Below are 21081 nucleotides of genomic sequence, written 5' to 3' on the forward strand. Positions count from 1 at the left end.
GAAGTTGAATAAATCTCATAGGAGTTGGGATGAAGAAGTTATCCCACTTTCTAATCAGGTGATTCCAGTTTCCCAGTTTGGGAATAGGACAGCTTCTTCGTCGTTCCAATCAAACCAGGATGAATCACTTTGTAAGAAGCTTGATTTGGATACATAAAGTGTTGGAGAATCACCAGGAAGTTGAATAAATCTCATAGGAGTTGGGATGAAGAAGTTATCCCACTTTCAAATCAGGTGATTCCAGTTTCCCAGTTTGGGAATAGGACAGCTTCTTCGTCGTTCCAATCAAACCAGGATGAATCACTTTGTAAGAAGCTTGATTTGGATACATAAAGTGTTGGAGAATCACCAGGAAGTTGAATAAATCTCATAGGAGTTGGGATGAAGAAGTTATCCCACTTTCTAATCAGGTGATTCCAGTTTCCCAGTTTGGGAATAGGACAGCTTCTTCGTCGTTCCAATCAAACCAGGATGAATCACTTTGTAAGAAGCTTGATTTGGATACATAAAGTGTGGAGAATCACCAGGAAGTTGAATAAATCTCATAGGAGTTGGGATGAAGAAGTTATCCCACTTTCTAATCAGGTGATTCCAGTTTCCCAGTTTGGGAATAGGACAGCTTCTTCGTCGTTCCAATCAAACCAGGATGAATCACTTTGTAAGAAGCTTGATTTGGATACATAAAGTGGTGGAGAATCACCAGGAAGTTGAATAAATCTCATAGGAGTTGGGATGAAGAAGTTATCCCACTTTCTAATCAGGTGATTCCAGTTTCCCAGTTTGGGAATAGGACAGCTTCTTCGTCGTTCCAATCAAACCAGGATGAATCACTTTGTAAGAAGCTTGATTTGGATACATAAAGTGTTGGAGAATCACCAGGAAGTTGAATAAATCTCATAGGAGTTGGGATGAAGAAGTTATCCCACTTTCAAATCAGGTGATTCCAGTTTCCCAGTTTGGGAATAGGACAGCTTCTTCGTCGTTCCAATCAAACCAGGATGAATCACTTTGTAAGAAGCTTGATTTGGATACATAAAGTGGTGGAGAATCACCAGGAAGTTGAATAAATCTCATAGGAGTTGGGATGAAGAAGTTATCCCACTTTCTAATCAGGTGATTCCAGTTTCCCAGTTTGGGAATAGGACAGCTTCTTCGTCGTTCCAATCAAACCAGGATGAATCACTTTGTAAGAAGCTTGATTTGGATACATAAAGTGTTGGAGAATCACCAGGAAGTTGAATAAATCTCATAGGAGTTGGGATGAAGAAGTTATCCCACTTTCTAATCAGGTGATTCCAGTTTCCCAGTTTGGGAATAGGACAGCTTCTTCGTCGTTCCAATCAAACCAGGATGAATCACTTTGTAAGAAGCTTGATTTGGATACATAAAGTGGTGGAGAAACACCAGGAAGTTGAATAAATCTCATAGGAGTTGGGATGAAGAAGTTATCCCACTTTCTAATCAGGTGATTCCAGTTTCCCAGTTTGGGAATAGGACAGCTTCTTCGTCGTTCCAATCAAACCAGGATGAATCACTTTGTAAGAAGCTTGATTTGGATACATAAAGTGTTGGAGAATCACCAGGAAGTTGAATAAATCTCATAGGAGTTGGGATGAAGAAGTTATCCCACTTTCTAATCAGGTGATTCCAGTTTCCCAGTTTGGGAATAGGACAGCTTCTTCGTCGTTCCAATCAAACCAGGATGAATCACTTTGTAAGAAGCTTGATTTGGATACATAAAGTGTTGGAGAATCACCAGGAAGTTGAATAAATCTCATAGGAGTTGGGATGAAGAAGTTATCCCACTTTCTAATCAGGTGATTCCAGTTTCCCAGTTTGGGAATAGGACAGCTTCTTCGTCGTTCCAATCAAACCAGGATGAATCACTTTGTAAGAAGCTTGATTTGGATACATAAAGTGTTGGAGAATCACCAGGAAGTTGAATAAATCTCATAGGAGTTGGGATGAAGAAGTTATCCCACTTTCTAATCAGGTGATTCCAGTTTCCCAGTTTGGGAATAGGACAGCTTCTTCGTCGTTCCAATCAAACCAGGATGAATCACTTTGTAAGAAGCTTGATTTGGATACATAAAGTGGTGGAGAATCACCAGGAAGTTGAATAAATCTCATAGGAGTTGGGATGAAGAAGTTATCCCACTTTCTAATCAGGTGATTCCAGTTTCCCAGTTTGGGAATAGGACAGCTTCTTCGTCGTTCCAATCAAACCAGGATGAATCACTTTGTAAGAAGCTTGATTTGGATACATAAAGTGTTGGAGAATCACCAGGAAGTTGAATAAATCTCATAGGAGTTGGGATGAAGAAGTTATCCCACTTTCTAATCAGGTGATTCCAGTTTCCCAGTTTGGGAATAGGACAGCTTCTTCGTCGTTCCAATCAAACCAGGATGAATCACTTTGTAAGAAGCTTGATTTGGATACATAAAGTGGTGGAGAATCACCAGGAAGTTGAATAAATCTCATAGGAGTTGGGATGAAGAAGTTATCCCACTTTCTAATCAGGTGATTCCAGTTTCCCAGTTTGGGAATAGGACAGCTTCTTCGTCGTTCCAATCAAACCAGGATGAATCACTTTGTAAGAAGCTTGATTTGGATACATAAAGTGGTGGAGAATCACCAGGAAGTTGAATAAATCTCATAGGAGTTGGGATGAAGAAGTTATCCCACTTTCTAATCAGGTGATTCCAGTTTCCCAGTTTGGGAATAGGACAGCTTCTTCGTCGTTCCAATCAAACCAGGATGAATCACTTTGTAAGAAGCTTGATTTGGATACATAAAGTGTTGGAGAATCACCAGGAAGTTGAATAAATCTCATAGGAGTTGGGATGAAGAAGTTATCCCACTTTCTAATCAGGTGATTCCAGTTTCCCAGTTTGGGAATAGGACAGCTTCTTCGTCGTTCCAATCAAACCAGGATGAATCACTTTGTAAGAAGCTTGATTTGGATACATAAAGTGTTGGAGAATCACCAGGAAGTTGAATAAATCTCATAGGAGTTGGGATGAAGAAGTTATCCCACTTTCTAATCAGGTGATTCCAGTTTCCCAGTTTGGGAATAGGACAGCTTCTTCGTCGTTCCAATCAAACCAGGATGAATCACTTTGTAAGAAGCTTGATTTGGATACATAAAGTGTTGGAGAATCACCAGGAAGTTGAATAAATCTCATAGGAGTTGGGATGAAGAAGTTATCCCACTTTCTAATCAGGTGATTCCAGTTTCCCAGTTTGGGAATAGGACAGCTTCTTCGTCGTTCCAATCAAACCAGGATGAATCACTTTGTAAGAAGCTTGATTTGGATACATAAAGTGTTGGAGAATCACCAGGAAGTTGAATAAATCTCATAGGAGTTGGGATGAAGAAGTTATCCCACTTTCTAATCAGGTGATTCCAGTTTCCCAGTTTGGGAATAGGACAGCTTCTTCGTCGTTCCAATCAAACCAGGATGAATCACTTTGTAAGAAGCTTGATTTGGATACATAAAGGTGGAGAATCACCAGGAAGTTGAATAAATCTCATAGGAGTTGGGATGAAGAAGTTATCCCACTTTCTAATCAGGTGATTCCAGTTTCCCAGTTTGGGAATAGGACAGCTTCTTCGTCGTTCCAATCAAACCAGGATGAATCACTTTGTAAGAAGCTTGATTTGGATACATAAAGTGTTGGAGAATCACCAGGAAGTTGAATAAATCTCATAGGAGTTGGGATGAAGAAGTTATCCCACTTTCAAATCAGGTGATTCCAGTTTCCCAGTTTGGGAATAGGACAGCTTCTTCGTCGTTCCAATCAAACCAGGATGAATCACTTTGTAAGAAGCTTGATTTGGATACATAAAGTGGTGGAGAAACACCAGGAAGTTGAATAAATCTCATAGGAGTTGGGATGAAGAAGTTATCCCACTTTCTAATCAGGTGATTCCAGTTTCCCAGTTTGGGAATAGGACAGCTTCTTCGTCGTTCCAATCAAACCAGGATGAATCACTTTGTAAGAAGCTTGATTTGGATACATAAAGTGTTGGAGAATCACCAGGAAGTTGAATAAATCTCATAGGAGTTGGGATGAAGAAGTTATCCCACTTTCTAATCAGGTGATTCCAGTTTCCCAGTTTGGGAATAGGACAGCTTCTTCGTCGTTCCAATCAAACCAGGATGAATCACTTTGTAAGAAGCTTGATTTGGATACATAAAGTGGTGGAGAATCACCAGGAAGTTGAATAAATCTCATAGGAGTTGGGATGAAGAAGTTATCCCACTTTCTAATCAGGTGATTCCAGTTTCCCAGTTTGGGAATAGGACAGCTTCTTCGTCGTTCCAATCAAACCAGGATGAATCACTTTGTAAGAAGCTTGATTTGGATACATAAAGTGTTGGAGAATCACCAGGAAGTTGAATAAATCTCATAGGAGTTGGGATGAAGAAGTTATCCCACTTTCTAATCAGGTGATTCCAGTTTCCCAGTTTGGGAATAGGACAGCTTCTTCGTCGTTCCAATCAAACCAGGATGAATCACTTTGTAAGAAGCTTGATTTGGATACATAAAGTGTTGGAGAATCACCAGGAAGTTGAATAAATCTCATAGGAGTTGGGATGAAGAAGTTATCCCACTTTCTAATCAGGTGATTCCAGTTTCCCAGTTTGGGAATAGGACAGCTTCTTCGTCGTTCCAATCAAACCAGGATGAATCACTTTGTAAGAAGCTTGATTTGGATACATAAAGTGTGGAGAATCACCAGGAAGTTGAATAAATCTCATAGGAGTTGGGATGAAGAAGTTATCCCACTTTCTAATCAGGTGATTCCAGTTTCCCAGTTTGGGAATAGGACAGCTTCTTCGTCGTTCCAATCAAACCAGGATGAATCACTTTGTAAGAAGCTTGATTTGGATACATAAAGTGTTGGAGAATCACCAGGAAGTTGAATAAATCTCATAGGAGTTGGGATGAAGAAGTTATCCCACTTTCTAATCAGGTGATTCCAGTTTCCCAGTTTGGGAATAGGACAGCTTCTTCGTCGTTCCAATCAAACCAGGATGAATCACTTTGTAAGAAGCTTGATTTGGATACATAAAGTGTTGGAGAATCACCAGGAAGTTGAATAAATCTCATAGGAGTTGGGATGAAGAAGTTATCCCACTTTCTAATCAGGTGATTCCAGTTTCCCAGTTTGGGAATAGGACAGCTTCTTCGTCGTTCCAATCAAACCAGGATGAATCACTTTGTAAGAAGCTTGATTTGGATACATAAAGTGGTGGAGAATCACCAGGAAGTTGAATAAATCTCATAGGAGTTGGGATGAAGAAGTTATCCCACTTTCTAATCAGGTGATTCCAGTTTCCCAGTTTGGGAATAGGACAGCTTCTTCGTCGTTCCAATCAAACCAGGATGAATCACTTTGTAAGAAGCTTGATTTGGATACATAAAGTGTGGAGAATCACCAGGAAGTTGAATAAATCTCATAGGAGTTGGGATGAAGAAGTTATCCCACTTTCTAATCAGGTGATTCCAGTTTCCCAGTTTGGGAATAGGACAGCTTCTTCGTCGTTCCAATCAAACCAGGATGAATCACTTTGTAAGAAGCTTGATTTGGATACATAAAGTGTGGGAGAATCACCAGGAAGTTGAATAAATCTCATAGGAGTTGGGATGAAGAAGTTATCCCACTTTCTAATCAGGTGATTCCAGTTTCCCAGTTTGGGAATAGGACAGCTTCTTCGTCGTTCCAATCAAACCAGGATGAATCACTTTGTAAGAAGCTTGATTTGGATACATAAAGTGGTGGAGAATCACCAGGAAGTTGAATAAATCTCATAGGAGTTGGGATGAAGAAGTTATCCCACTTTCTAATCAGGTGATTCCAGTTTCCCAGTTTGGGAATAGGACAGCTTCTTCGTCGTTCCAATCAAACCAGGATGAATCACTTTGTAAGAAGCTTGATTTGGATACATAAAGTGGTGGAGAATCACCAGGAAGTTGAATAAATCTCATAGGAGTTGGGATGAAGAAGTTATCCCACTTTCTAATCAGGTGATTCCAGTTTCCCAGTTTGGGAATAGAACAGCTTCTTCGTCGTTCCAAGCAAACCAGGATGAATCACTTTGTAAGAAGCTTTATTTGGATACATAAAGTGTTGGAGAAACACCAGGAAGTTGAATAAATCTCATAGGAGTTGGGATGAAGAAGTTATCCCACTTTCAAATCAGGTGATTCCAGTTTCCCAGTTTGGGAATAGGACAGCTTCTTCGTCAATCCAATCAAACCAGGATGAATCACTTTATAAGAAGCTTGATTTTGATACATAAAATGGTGGGGAAACACCAGGAAGTTGAATAAATTCTGAGATTAAGAGATCCTTAGAGTGATTAGAATAAAGAGAGTGTTTAAGAAGTGATTAAGAGAAGTTTGTGAAAGATTAAGAGATTAGATAGAGCCGTTTAGAGTCTAAGAGAGAACCATAGTGTCTAAGAGATTAGAGAGACTCAAACTGCATAATCTTATTAATGAGTGAGGTTACATATTTATATAGAAAGCATTAGGGTTTACAAGAGGCGAAATGGGCACTATTGAAGCATGTAGAGTCAAGGATGCTTTCCGGATGATTGGATGATAAGGCTCACACGCTTTGCCTCTTTACAGCCTGTTCCAGCCTGGCACGCTCTTCCCTTATCCATCAACGGTCTGATCCCTTCTCCTAAGTCCCCAAGTTACCATTCCTTGTTACCGTTTCACTTGGTCGAGTTGGGTAAGTTTTGGTCGAGACCTTTGGTACGGACGGTACGGCCATGTACGGCCTTGTACGGACGTCCGTACCATTCACACCCAAACTCCCTAAGCTTCTCCATCTCTTCTCCTCTTCAACTCCTCTTCTCTCCATACTCATATAATCAACTCAACTCAACACTCCCCCTCAAGCTTAGCTTTGTGAAAGCCTAAGCTTGGAAAGCTACAAGATCTTCCTCATTAAAAACCTCACCAAAGAAAACCCAATGGGATAAAACTTTGATGAGGGAAAAAGAGTAAAGACCTTGCAGCTAAGGGGATTAGCTCCTTCTCTTCCCAAGATCAATGAGTCCCAATCTGATGTGAATGGACTCCATAGTCTTTTGTCTTGCAGCCTTGGTGAACACATCCGCTAGCTGATCTTCACTCCTTGTATAGCATGGCAAGATCACCCCTAGCACAATCATCTGCCTCACCTTGTGGCAATCAACTTCAATGTGCTTGGTCCTCTCATGAAACACCGAGTTGGATGCAATGTGGATGGCAGCTTGATTGTCACAATGCATTGTCATTGGAGTTGCTTGATCAATCTCCAAGTGCTTCAAGATGCCTTTGATCCATACCAACTCGTTGGTGAGCTTCAGCATGGCTCTATACTCGGCTTCTGCACTTGAACATGACACTACCTTCTGCTTCTTGCTCTTCCAAGTCACCAAGTTGCCTCCAATGAATGTGCAATAGCCTGTGGTTGATCTCCTGTCTGCTCTATCACCAGCCCAATCCGCATCACAGTATCCCACCACTTCAGTGCTTCCATTGCAGCCCATCCATACTCCTTGATCAGGTGAGCCGTTGAGATACATCAAGATCCTCTCCACCATGCGCCAGTGATGTTCCTTAGGCACTTGCATGTGTTGACTCACCTGATTCACAGCAAAACAGATGTCAGGTCTAGTTATAGTAAGATAAATCAATTTGCCAACTAGTTTTCTATAGAGTTTAGGATCCTGATAAGGTTTGCTGTCTTCAATCTCCCCCTCTCGTGGGACTTTGTAGCCATCCTCCATAGGCATCCTTGCTGTCTTGCCTCCATAAGCACCTGCACCTTTCAAAAGATCAAGTGTATATTTCCTTTGGGACATGAACAAACCTTCCTTGGATCTACATATCTCAATTCCAAGGAAGTATTTCATTTCTCCCAAGTCTTTAATCTCAAACATGGATTTAAGAAACTCCTTGGTTGCTATGATACCTTCCTTATCACTCCCTGTGATAATGATATCATCAACATACACAAGGAGTGCAATCATACCTGAGGGAGTCGTGAGAGTGAAGAGAGTGTGATCTAGTTCAGACTTCTTGAAGCCTCGGCCATTCAGAGTAGTGCTCAACTTGTTGTACCAAGCTCTTGGTGATTGCTTCAGCCCATAGATGGCTTTCTTCAGTCTCAACACATTCCCACTCTTCACTAAGTGTTCAAGGCCTGGAGGTGGATGCATATACACTTCATCCTCAAGTTCACCTTGTAGAAACGCATTCTTCACATCCATTTGCCATAACCCCCATCCAAGATTCACAGCCAAGCTTAGTACAATCCGGATTGTGTGTAGTTTAGCTACTGGTGCAAAGGTTTCTATGTAATCTTCTCCATAAGTTTGAGTGAAACCTCTTGCAACTAGCCTTGACTTCTTCCTCTCAATCTTTCCATCCGCTTTGTACTTGATTGTGAATATCCATCTACTGGTCACAGCCTTCTTCCCTTTTGGTAACTCACTCTCATACCATGTATCATTCTTGATCATAGCTCCTGCCTCAGCTCCAACTGATTCCTTCCATTCTTTATCCATGATTGCTTCTTCATAGCTTCTTGGGATGTAGTTCTCATCCAAGTTAACCATGAAGGCACAATGTTCTTCTGGATATTGAGCAAAGGAGCACACGGCTTGAGAAGGATGCTCCACAGCTTGGGCATTGTAGTACACTCTCGTGTTTACCCAGCTAGAAGGATCCTTCCTTATCCTTGTACTCCTTCTTAGTGGCTGCACAACCGGTTCTTCTTCCTGTTGTTCTTCTACCACTTCATCTTGAGAAGGTGTTTGCCTCACACCATGATCATGACCATGACCATCAGAGCCTATGCTCTCTTCTCCTTCATTCTCTACTCCTCCTTCATCCTGGTTAGCCTCTTGCATAGGTTCCTCATGCTCCTCTCCTCCCTCATGATCAAGGTGGGATGGTGAACCAACTTCAGGAGGTGTAGTTGCGTGATTCCTTGGATCCTGGGATGTACTGATTCCAAGACCTTCAAGGATGATCCGCAAGGTGGTGGCCTTGTCTGATGTTAAGTCCTTCAGGTCTTCTTGGTTCTTTTCTTCATAGTATCCTCTATCTTCCAAGAACTTCACATCTCTAGATACAAGAACTCTCCTTGCTATAGGATCATAGCATTTGTATCCTTTCTGTGTAGCTGAGTATCCTATGAACACAGCCTTAGTACTTCTTGCTTCTAGCTTGTTGATCATCTCTCCTGGTTTGAGCACAAAGCATAGGCATCCAAAGACTCGCAAGTAATCAAGAGCTGGTTTGTACCTGTTCAGAACTTCAAATGGAGCCTTCTCATTCAGAACCTTGGTTGGAGTTCTGTTGATCAAGTAACAAGCAGTGGCAACCGCATCACTCCAAAATCTCTTTGGAACATTACTCTGAAACATAAGAGACCTTGCCACTTCCATGAGGTGCCTATTCTTCCTCTCAGCCACTCCATTTTGCTGTGGAGTATACGGACAGCTTGTTTGATGTAGGATCCCATGTTGTGATAAGTGTTGCTTGAATGCATGACTTGTGTACTCTCCTCCATTATCTGATCTCAAAATTTTAATCTTAGCATGATAATGGTTAGTTACATAAGTTTGAAAGTTCCTAAATGCATCAAGTACCCTATCTTTGGTCTGAATTAAGGTTAACCAGGTGTATTTGGATTTTTCATCAATGAATGTGACAAAGTACTTATAACTATCTCTAGATAAGCAAGGGGCAGTCCACACATCTGAATGAATTAGATCAAAGCAATTATCATAAACGGTAGTAGACTTTTGAAACACAGTTCTACAATGCTTGCCTAAAATACAAGCTTCACAATCTTTGTTCTCAAACACAACACCTGGTACCATTAAGTTCAAAGCTTTAACATGAGGGTGTCCTACTCTAGCATGCCACAATGCATTTTTATTCAACAAAGAAGCAGAAGTAAACGAGCAACTATAATCAGGAACAGAAGTGAGTTCTTCAAGCATATAGAGATCTCCCTTAGTCACCCCTTTCCCAATCAATCTGCTGCTCTCAATATCCTGAAACTTCACATCATTAGGACTAAAGATAACATTGCATTGTAAATCATTAGTACATTTCTTCACAGATAATAGGTTTGATGTGAATTCAGGCATGTAAAAAGCTCTAGATTCTTTGTTAAACAACTTAAGCTTTCCTATTCCTCTAATAGGTATCTTATCCCCATTTGCTATCATCACATGCCCATGCGTAGGTTCTATATCCTTAATCAAGTTTTCATCACTTATCATATGATGTGATGCACCAGAATCAACAATCAATGGTTTACCTACTCGTTTAGCATTATGACATAGATTACTAAGCAATGGATGCATCCTATCAGTTCTAGCAATGTGAGCATTTCTATACTCATTCCTAGCTTCTAACCGTTCTACTAGTTCTCTAATCAAGTGATCATCCTTATATGCAATCATAGAAGCTCCAAAGGAATAACCATAAGTGTTACCGTTTTCCTTTAGCATTTTGAAGAGAGCATCAAGGTCTGATCTCTTGATGTAGTCATCATTGCTGCGTGAGCTTGAGGCGCCTGTGTAAGCCACCAGAGACTTCCCATTCCCATCATTGCCTCCAAGCCCATCCACTTCACTCGCCTTGCTGGTGCCAGCTCCACTTGAACCTTCAGTCACATTTGCCCTTCCCTCACGCTCCTTCATGAACTTGGCCGGCTTGAGGTGTGGGTGTAGTATCCAGCATTGGCTCTTCTTATGACCATGCTTCTTGCAATGATCACAGTTGCCATTGAACTTCCTGTCCTCGTACTTCCCGTGAGATGCCTTGTTTGCTTGTGGAGCCTCGGTTGAGTCCTCATGAGCTGCTTGATTGGCAAGAGAGAGCTCCCCCTTTCCTCCAAACAACCCCATAGATCCCTGCTCCCTTTGGATTTGCGCACACACCTCCTCAAGGTCCGGAAGCTTGTCTGACCTCAGCATGTGCTGGATGAGTTGAGTGTAGGCCGGGTTCAGTGTGAGAAGCAACCCAAAGACCTTGTCTTGCTCGCGCCTCTCATTCAACTGATCTGGATCAGTTGTGCTCGGCCTCAGCATCTCCAGCTCTGACCATAAGGACCTGAACCTCCCCAAGTGCTTAGTGAACTCCATGTCCTCTTGTGCAAGACGGTTGATCGCTAGCTTCACTTCAAACACACGGCTGAGGTTGGAAGTGTTCCCATACACCTTCTTCAGCGTGTCCCACAGCTCCTTGGCTGATTCACAGTAGCTGTAGGCATCCAAGATAGCTGGGTCCAAGGATGCGTGTAGAACCGTCATCACCAGCATGTCTTCTTGTTGCCATTTCTCCACAGCCGCTTCATTGGAGACCTCTTCTTGATCTCCTCCCTGAGTAATGAGTTTCGGAGCCTCCCCTGTTGTGATGTGCCCCCACAAACCCTTACTTCCCACCGCAGTCTTCACCATCCGAGACCACACAAGGTAGTTGCTACCTTTGAAAGTAACCGCTACCTTCATCCTCATGTTCATCCCATGTTCCATCTTTGCTTGACTTGAAAACTTGAATCTTGAATCTCGTACACACCAACCTTGAGTCTAGAATCACGCAACCACACAGAACGTAGCACAGCTTCAACACCTTCAAGACTACTCGCGTGTAGCTTCAAAGCCGTTAGCTTGTAACTCTCTAAAGATCAAACCCCAGATTCAAATGAACCTGGCTCTGATACCATATGAGATTAAGAGATCCTTAGAGTGATTAGAATAAAGAGAGTGTTTAAGAAGTGATTAAGAGAAGTTTGTGAAAGATTAAGAGATAGATAGAGCCGTTTAGAGTCTAAGAGAGAACCATAGTGTCTAAGAGATTAGAGAGACTCAAACTGCATAATCTTATTAATGAGTGAGGTTACATATTTATATAGAAAGCATTAGGGTTTACAAGAGGCGAAATGGGCACTATTGAAGCATGTAGAGTCAAGGTTGCTTTCCGGATGATTGGATGATAAGGCTCACACGCTTTGCCTCTTTACAGCCTGTTCCAGCCTGGCACGCTCTTCCCTTATCCACTCAACGGTCTGATCCCTTCTCCTTAAGTCCCCAAGTTACCATTTCCTTGTTACCGTTTCACTTGGTCGAGTTGGGTAAGTTTTGGTCGAGACCCTTTGGTACGGACGGTACGGCCATGTACGGCCTTGTACGGACGTCCGTACCATTCACACCCAAACTCCCTAAGCTTCTCCATCTCTTCTCCTCTTCAACTCCTCTTCTCTCCATACTCATATAATCAACTCAACTCAACATAAATCTCATAGGAGTTGGGATGAAGAAGTTACCCCACTTTCTAATCAGGTGATTCTAGTTTCCCAGTTTGGGAATAGGACAGCTTCTTCGTCGTTCCAATCAAACCAGGATGAATCACTTTGTAAGAAGCTTGATTTGGATACATAAAGTGGGGGAAACACCAGGAAGTTGAATAAATCTCATAGGAGTTGGGATGAAGAAGTTATCCCACTTTCCAATCAGGTGATTCCAGTTTCCAGTTTGGGAATAGGACAGCTTCTTCGTCGTTCCAATCAAACCAGGATGAATCACTTTGTAAGAAGCTTGATTTGGATACATAAAGTGGTGGAGAATCACCAGGAAGTTGAATAAATCTCATAGGAGTTGGGATGAAGAAGTTATCCCACTTTCTAATCAGGTGATTCCAGTTTCCAGTTTGGGAATAGGACAGCTTCTTCGTCGTTCCAATCAAACCAGGATGAATCACTTTGTAAGAAGCTTGATTTGGATACATAAAGTGGTGGAGAATCACCAGGAAGTTGAATAAATCTCATAGGAGTTGGGATGAAGAAGTTATCCCACTTTCAAATCAGGTGATTCCAGTTTCCCAGTTTGGGAATAGGACAGCTTCTTCGTCGTTCCAATCAAACCAGGATGAATCACTTTGTAAGAAGCTTGATTTGGATACATAAAATGTGGGGAAACACCAGGAAGTTGAATAAATCTCATAGGAGTTGGGATGAAGAAGTTATCCCACTTTCAAATCAGGTGATTCCAGTTTTCCAGTTTGGGAATAGGACAGCTTCTTCGTCGTTCCAATCAAACCAGGATGAATCACTTTGTAAGAAGCTTGATTTGGATACATAAAATGGTGGAGAATCACCAGGAAGTTGAATAAATCTCATAGGAGTTGGGATGAAGAAGTTATCCCACTTTCTAATCAGGTGATTCCAGTTTTCCAGTTTGGGAATATGACAGCTTCTTCGTCGTTCCAATCAAACCAGGATGAATCACTTTGTAAGAAGCTTGATTTGGATACATAAAGTGGTGGAGAATCACCAGGAAGTTGAATAAATCTCATAGGAGTTGGGATGAAGAAGTTATCCCACTTTCTAATCAGGTGATTCCAGTTTCCCAGTTTGGGAATAGGACAGCTTCTTCGTCGTTCCAATCAAACCAGGATGAATCACTTTGTAAGAAGCTTGATTTGGATACATAAAGGGTGGAGAATCACCAGGAAGTTGAATAAATCTCATAGGAGTTGGGATGAAGAAGTTATCCCACTTTCTAATCAGGTGATTCCAGTTTCCCAGTTTGGGAATAGAACAGCTTCTTCGTCGTTCCAATCAAACCAGGATGAATCACTTTGTAAGAAGCTTGATTTGGATACATAAAGTGGTGGAGAAACACCAGGAAGTTGAATAAATCTCATAGGAGTTGGGATGAAGAAGTTATCCCACTTTCAAATCAGGTGATTCCAGTTTCCCAGTTTGGGAATAGGACAGCTTCTTCGTCGTTCCAATCAAACCAGGATGAATCACTTTGTAAGAAGCTTGATTTGATACATAAAGTGGTGGGGAATCACCAGGAAGTTGAATAAATCTCATAGGAGTTGGGATGAAGAAGTTATCCCACTTTCTAATCAGGTGATTCCAGTTTCCCAGTTTGGGAATAGAACAGCTTCTTCGTCGTTCCAATCAAACCAGGATGAATCACTTTGTAAGAAGCTTGATTTGGATACATAAAGTGTGGAGGAGAATCACAAGGAAGTTGAATAAATCTCATAGGAGTTGGAATGAAGAAGTTATCCCACTTTCAAATCAGGTGATTCCAGTTTCCCAGTTTGGGAATAGAACAGCTTCTTCGTCGTTCCAATCAAACCAGGATGAATCACTTTGTAAGAAGCTTGATTTGGATACATAAAGTGTTGGAGAATCACCAGGAAGTTGAATAAATCTCATAGGAGTTGGGATGAAGAAGTTATCCCACTTTCAAATCAGGTGATTCCAGTTTCCCAGTTTGGGAATAGGACAGCTTCTTCGTCGTTCCAATCAAACCAGGATGAATCACTTTGTAAGAAGCTTGATTTGATACATAAAATGGTGGGAAACACCAGGAAGTTGAATAAATCTCATAGGAGTTGGGATGAAGAAGTTATCCCACTTTCAAATCAGGTGATTCCAGTTTCCCAGTTTGGGAATATGACAGCTTCTTCGTCGTTCCAATCAAACCAGGATGAATCACTTTGTAAGAAGCTTGATTTGGATACATAAAGTGGTGGGGAATCACCAGGAAGTTGAATAAATCTCATAGGAGTTGGGATGAAGAAGTTATCCCACTTTCTAATCAGGTGATTCCAGTTTCCAGTTTGGGAATAGGACAGCTTCTTCGTCGTTCCAATCAAACCAGGATGAATCACTTTGTAAGAAGCTTGATTTGGATACATAAAGTGGTGGAGAACACCAGGAAGTTGAATAAATCTCATAGGAGTTGGGATGAAGAAGTTATCCCACTTTCTAATCAGGTGATTCCAGTTTCCCAGTTTGGGAATATGACAGCTTCTTCGTCGTTCCAATCAAACCAGGATGAATCACTTTGTAAGAAGCTTGATTTGGATACATAAAGGGTGGAGAAACACCAGGAAGTTGAATAAATCTCATAGGAGTTGGGATGAAGAAGTTATCCCACTTTCTAATCAGGTGATTCCAGTTTCCCAGTTTGGGAATAGAACAGCTTCTTCGTCGTTCCAATCAAACCAGGATGAATCACCTTGTAAGAAGCTTGATTTGGATACATAAAGTGGTGGAGAAACACCAGGAAGTTGAATAAATCTCATAGGAGTTGGGATGAAGAAGTTATCCCACTTTCAAATCAGGTGATTCCAGTTTCCCAGTTTGGGAATAGGACAGCTTCTTCGTCGTTACAATCAAACCAGGATGAATCACTTTGTAAGAAGCTTGATTTGGATACATAAAGTTGGAGAATCACCAGGAAGTTGAATAAATCTCATAGGAGTTGGAATGAAGAAGTTATCCCACTTTCTAATCAGGTGATTCCAGTTTCCCAGTTTGGGAATAGAACAGCTTCTTCGTCGTTCCAATCAAACCAGGATGAATCACTTTGTAAGAAGCTTGATTTGGATACATAAAGTGGTGGAGAATCACCAGGAAGTTGAATAAATCTCATAGGAGTTGGAATGAAGAAGTTATCCCACTTTCTAATCAGGTGATTCCAGTTTCCCAGTTTGGGAATAGAACAGCTTCTTCGTCGTTCCAATCAAACCAGGATGAATCACTTTGTAAGAAGCTTGATTTGGATACATAAAGTGTTGGAGAAACACCAGAAAGTTGAATAAATCTCATAGGAGTTGGGATGAAGAAGTTATCCCACTTTCAAATCAGGTGATTCCAGTTTCCCAGTTTGGGAATAGGACAGCTTCTTCGTCAATCCAATCAAACCAGGATGAATCACTTTGTAAGAAGCTTGATTTGGATACATAAAATGGTGGAGAATCACCAGGAAGTTGAATAAATCTCATAGGAGTTGGGTTGAAGAAGTTATCCCACTTTCTAATCAGGTGATTCCAGTTTCCCAGTTTGGGAATAGGACAGCTTCTTCGTCGTTCCAATCAAACCAGGATGAATCACTTTGTAAGAAGCTTGATTTGGATACATAAAATGGTGGGGAAACACCAGGAAGTTGAATAAATCTCATAGGAGTTGGGATGAAGAAGTTATCCCACTTTCAATCAGGTGATTCCAGTTTCCCAGTTTGGGAATATGACAGCTTCTTCGTCGTTCCAATCAAACCAGGATGAATCACTTTGTAAGAAGCTTGATTTGGATACATAAAGGGTGGAGAATCACCAGGAAGTTGAATAAATCTCATAGGAGTTGGAATGAAGAAGTTATCCCACTTTCTAATCAGGTGATTCCAGTTTCTCAGTTTGGGAATAGAACAGCTTCTTCGTCGTTCCAATCAAACCAGGATGAATCACTTTGTAAGAAGCTTGATTTGGATACATAAAGTGTTGGAGAAACACCAGGAAGTTGAATAAATCTAATAGAAGTTGGAATGAAGAAGTTTCCCACTTTCTAATCAGGTGATTCCAGTTTCCCAGTTTGGGAATATAACAGCTTCTTCGTCGTTCCAATCAAACCAGGATGAATCACTTTGTAAGAAGCTTGATTTGGATACATAAAGTGTTGGAGAAACACCAGGAAGTTGAATAAATCTCATAGGAGTTGGGATGAAGAAGTTATCCCACTTTCAAATCAGGTGATTCCAGTTTCCCAGTTTGGGAATAGGACAGCTTCTTCGTCAATCCAATCAAACCAGGATGAATCACTTTGTAAGAAGCTTGATTTGATACATAAAATGGTGGAGAAACACCAGGAAGTAGAATAAATCTCATAGGAGTTGGGATGAAGAAGTTATCCCACTTTCTAATCAGGTGATTCCAGTTTCCCAGTTTGGGAATAGGACAGCTTCTTCGTCGTTCCAATCAAACCAGGATGAATCACTTTGTAAGAAGCTTGATTTGGATACATAAAATGGTGGAGAATCACCAGGAAGTTGAATAAATCTCATAGGAGTTGGGATGAAGAAGTTATCCCACTTTCAAATCAGGTGATTCCAGTTTTCCAGTTTGGGAATAGGACAGCTTCTTCGTCGTTCCAATCAAACCAGGATGAATCACTTTGTAAGAAGCTTGATTTGGATACATAAAATGGTGGGGAAACACCAGGAAGTTGAATAAATCTCATAGGAGTTGGGATGAAGAAGTTATCCCACTTTCTAATCAGGTGATTCCAGTTTCCCAGTTTGGGAATATGACAGCTTCTTCGTCGTTCCAATCAAACCAGGATGAATCACTTTGTAAGAAGCTTGATTTGGATACATAAAGGGTTGGAGAAACACCAGGAAGTTGAATAAATCTAATAGGAGTTGGAATGAAGAAGTTATCCCACTTTCAAATCAGGTGATTCCAGTTTCCCAGTTTGGGAATAGGACAGCTTCTTCGTCAATCCAATCAAACCAGGATGAATCACTTTGTAAGAAGCTTGATTTGGATACATAAAATGGTGGGGAAACACCAGGAGTTGAATAAATCTAATAGGAGTTGGCATGAAGAAGTGATACAAGCCTAAGCTAACAAAGGCTAGATCACAAGGCAACAAGAGTTGTCAAGCTTGAATGGGTCGATTGTCGCCACAAAGGGTTGCGGAAATATCCCTTTGATAAGACCAGAAGCCTGAGCTTATGTGAATCCACACAAAGACAGAGACCTACACTTGTATCCTAGAATGAATCCACAAACTAAGGAGACAAGCAAACGGACAAGAAATCTAAAGGAATCCACCTAAAGACTAATTGAACAAAACAAAGACAAACTTTGTAAACTGAATAATACTTTATTAATTTCGTGCAAGGGTGCTTTACAAATGAGACTTAGCTCAGTTTAAATAGAAAAGAACACAAATGCCTAAAGGAATAACTTGGAAAGAAATAATAAGTGAAAAACTAGCCGTTGGACTAAGTTGGTGCAGAATCTGTCCATGTATGGAAGTTTCTTCTCTCCTTGTATCTTGTGAGTTTGGGCAGAAATAAATGCATCCTTGGGATCGCCTTTGATGTCTGGATAGTCTCTAAGTCGTGCCTGAGAGAAGGGGGAAAGAGCCGTTGGTCTTCAATAACTCCAAGTGTGAATGCATCCATGTAAGGTAAGTTGAGAAATAAGGGATTCATCTTGATCATGTGGCTGCTGGTGCATGGTAGAAACTCTCCCACTGCTCTTAGATGTAATGAATAATCTCCTGGTTTCCACACGTGAGTTTGAGTTGCACACTCCTTAAGCAAAGAATTACTTTCCTTAATTAGAACCAATTCGGATGTAGTGTAGATAGTCTGACTTGTAACTGGCATATCTCCTAAACCATTACTCTTTTTGGTATGAAACCAATTCGCTGCGTGCTCTGGTTGAGTTGAGAATCTATAGAAACTGGTTTCACGGTTAAATTCCTTATGGTTGCAAAGATATCCTTCTTTGAGTGCACCTATGTCGCTGCTGGCTCCAATGTAGCTTGTATGGTTGATCTCATGAGTTGGTGGTCCAGCTACTGACTTTAGGTCCTCATCATTCCCTCCCTCTTCAAAAGGTTTGTCCTCAAAACCAATTTACCTGCACCAAGATAGAGCAAGTTAGGTTTCATTCTAATTTGGGAGGCTATGGTCTTACCCTGGTATATGCACGGTTTTGTGATGCATTGTCCAACTGGTGGTTCTTCTTTGATCAGTAGGGAAGCTATGCCCCCTTTCCATGGTCGGTCTATGATTTCCCTTGGAAGGATCATGGTCTCCTTTTCGAAATCTCCTATTTCACAATTGGTTTCTCCATTGACCACTGCTTGGGTGTAAGGTTGTGAGTTTGGTTCTGGATGCTTCTCCATTGTACCTATATCTGAATCATCACTTATGGGCAAGAGCAAGTGTTTCATACTTGAAGTGGACGATTCAAAAAAATAATATTGAGTAAGATTTAGAGCTTCACTTACCTGGTTATCTTGCATTGATTCAGCTTTGGTATTTACTACCTCTAAAGCATGATCAGCTGGTGTAGAGGTCTCTAGGGTAGATTGCTCATTATTCTCTTGTTGTTTAGCTTCTGTACGTGTCTCCTCATTACCTAGACCTTCATCAACATTCTGGACAGAGTGCAAGTGCATCATACCAGTGTTTTGATAAGTAATATTATTCACTTTAAGTTCAGAAATCACCTTATCAAGTGTTGGACTTGATTGCGCAGCAAGGTTGGGTTCTTGTTCCTTGATTTCTATGTTAGTACCTGAAATACTTTCAACCTTTTGGGCGCTAGACAAGTGTGTTAAGACAGTCATGGAATTACTAGAAACAGAAGTAGATCTAGCTTTAATCAAGTTGATAAGATCATCAATATGTTTATCCATTCTAGAAAAGGAATCATCAATCTAGTATCGGAATCACTTACCTCCAAGTTTGTTTCTTTTGCTTCAGATAGTACTGACTTCACAACTGTTTTGTGGGACACTCCTTTGCTAGATGGCCCTTGCCTTGACACCTATAACAAATAACCTCAGATGGTTTTAAAGAGTTAGAGTGCTCACCTTGGTTTCGTTTGACTTGAGGTGGATGCACTGGCCTTTAACTTTGTCTTTGGGAAACAACTTCTCTCTGAACTGTGGGTTGCAAGACTTGGTGCTTTATTAATCTCCTTGTGGACACCTTCTGAATGTATTTTGCCTTCTTCACAAACTCACCATACATGAGCATCTTAACCTCTTTCCAAGTAAAAGCCGGATCATTGAAATAGATCCTATCAGCATCTAGCTGACTCCACCAATTGTATGCCTCTCCGGTTAAGGTATCCTTCGCATAAGTTAGCTTTAGCTTCTCTGGAATTCTCCAAGCTATAAACCATTGCTCCATGTCGTCCTCCCACCTTAGATATGCACTTGGTCCTTGCTTATGACCAGAAAAATGTATAGATGGTGCAGCCAAGCGATTCTGATAAAACTGATCTCCATTGTAGTTCCATGGCTTGCTGTGAGCATGTCTTGATAGACTCCCATGATAAGATCTTGATGGTGCAGCCACGGTGGTCTTTTCTCTTCTAGGACACGCTTGAGAATAATATTTCCCTTCAGAACTATCCTCATAGATGAGTTGGGATTTGGGACCATAGCAAGTTGAATACCGGTCCATTGATTCTGGTTCCACCTCTGGGTATTCTTGTTCATCGTTTGGGACATACTCTGGAACAGAGTCTGCGCACCATTGACCTTCAGTGTGGTCATCTCCATCGTCCCAACAATCCTGGTCAGCTTCTTCTCCCCAATCTACCTCAGACGTGTTGTATTCTTCAGCCTCTTCTTCTGAGTAATCCTCCATTGGCGTCTTCTCTATCTTTTCTCAGAGTTTGCCTTGCACAAACAGAAGAAAAAGGAATTAAGTCGTGGCTTAGCAAAAGAAAGGAAAGAAGAATAAGAAAGAACAAAGAAAAATGGAAACTTAGTATCTCCTTGTTTTATTTTATTTATTTATTTTTTTTTTTGGAAAATTAAAACAAATGAAAAAGAATTCACTTTTTTTTTAATGGAAACACGAAATATATAAACTAAGACAATGAAATTAACTTTTTATTCTGGTTTTATAATTTTTAGAATTTAAAAGAAGCAAGAAACAAATTGACCTTTTTTTTTATAGTAAGTGAATAAACCGAAATGGAAACTAAGGAAACAACTAATGCAAACACGATTTCTTTTGGCTTTTCAAATTTATATGAATCAAAGAAAGTAAATGGTCATCTTTGTCGTGCCTCCCTGGTTTTAACACCAAGAACAAGCAAATGCAAAAATGGACAGAAATTGCAAACAATTTTTATGGTTTTTTTTTATATGATTTTATAAATGAAACAAATGCAAAAGAGATGAAACAAATAAACAAATGCAAATGAATAGAGACAAGGATAGATATAACCTGATAGATAGGAGCTTTTGAAGCTCTGATACCAAAAATGATACAAGCCTAAGCTAACAAAGGCTAGATCACAAGGCAACAAGAGTTGTCAAGCTTGAATGGGTCGATTGTCGCCACAAAGGGTTGCGGAAATATCCCTTTGATAAGACCAGAAGCCTGGCCTATGTGAATCCACACAAAGACAGAGACCTACACTTGTATCCTAGAATGAATCCACAAACTAAGGAGACAAGCAAACGGACAAGAAATCTAAAGGAATCCACC

At 40.8% G+C, this 21081-nt stretch overlaps 1 protein-coding gene across 1 annotated transcript; it reads right to left on the reverse strand.

The window, feature by feature from the left end:
* Positions 1-17838: 17838 nt before the first annotated feature.
* On the reverse strand, positions 17839-20229 carry LOC125601283. Its single transcript, XM_048773548.1, has 4 exons — positions 19564-20229; positions 19310-19399; positions 18858-19007; positions 17839-18468 (listed from the first exon to the last, which is right to left on the reverse strand). The coding sequence occupies exons 1-4, from the start codon at positions 20227-20229 to the stop codon at positions 17839-17841; spliced, it is 1536 nt and encodes a 511-aa protein (XP_048629505.1).
* Between the last annotated feature and the right edge of the window lie 852 nt (positions 20230-21081).

Source organism: Brassica napus, unplaced genomic scaffold (genome assembly GCF_020379485.1).
Source record: "Brassica napus cultivar Da-Ae unplaced genomic scaffold, Da-Ae ScsIHWf_2504;HRSCAF=3237, whole genome shotgun sequence".
Lineage (NCBI taxonomy): Eukaryota > Viridiplantae > Streptophyta > Magnoliopsida > Brassicales > Brassicaceae > Brassica > Brassica napus.

Excerpts from the sequence above, each read along its gene's own strand:
- LOC125601283 (XM_048773548.1), bottom strand. The coding sequence starts at position 20,229 with ATGGAGGATTACTCAGAAGAAGAGGCTGAAGAATACAACACGTCTGAG. Across the intron at positions 19,400-19,563 it reads AGGCAAAATACATTCAGAAG|GTGTCAAGGCAAGGGCCATC; the intron begins GTGTCCACAAGG and ends TATTTGTTATAG. Across the intron at positions 18,469-18,857 it reads AATCAATGCAAGATAACCAG|GACAAACCTTTTGAAGAGGG; the intron begins GTAAGTGAAGCT and ends ATTGGTTTTGAG.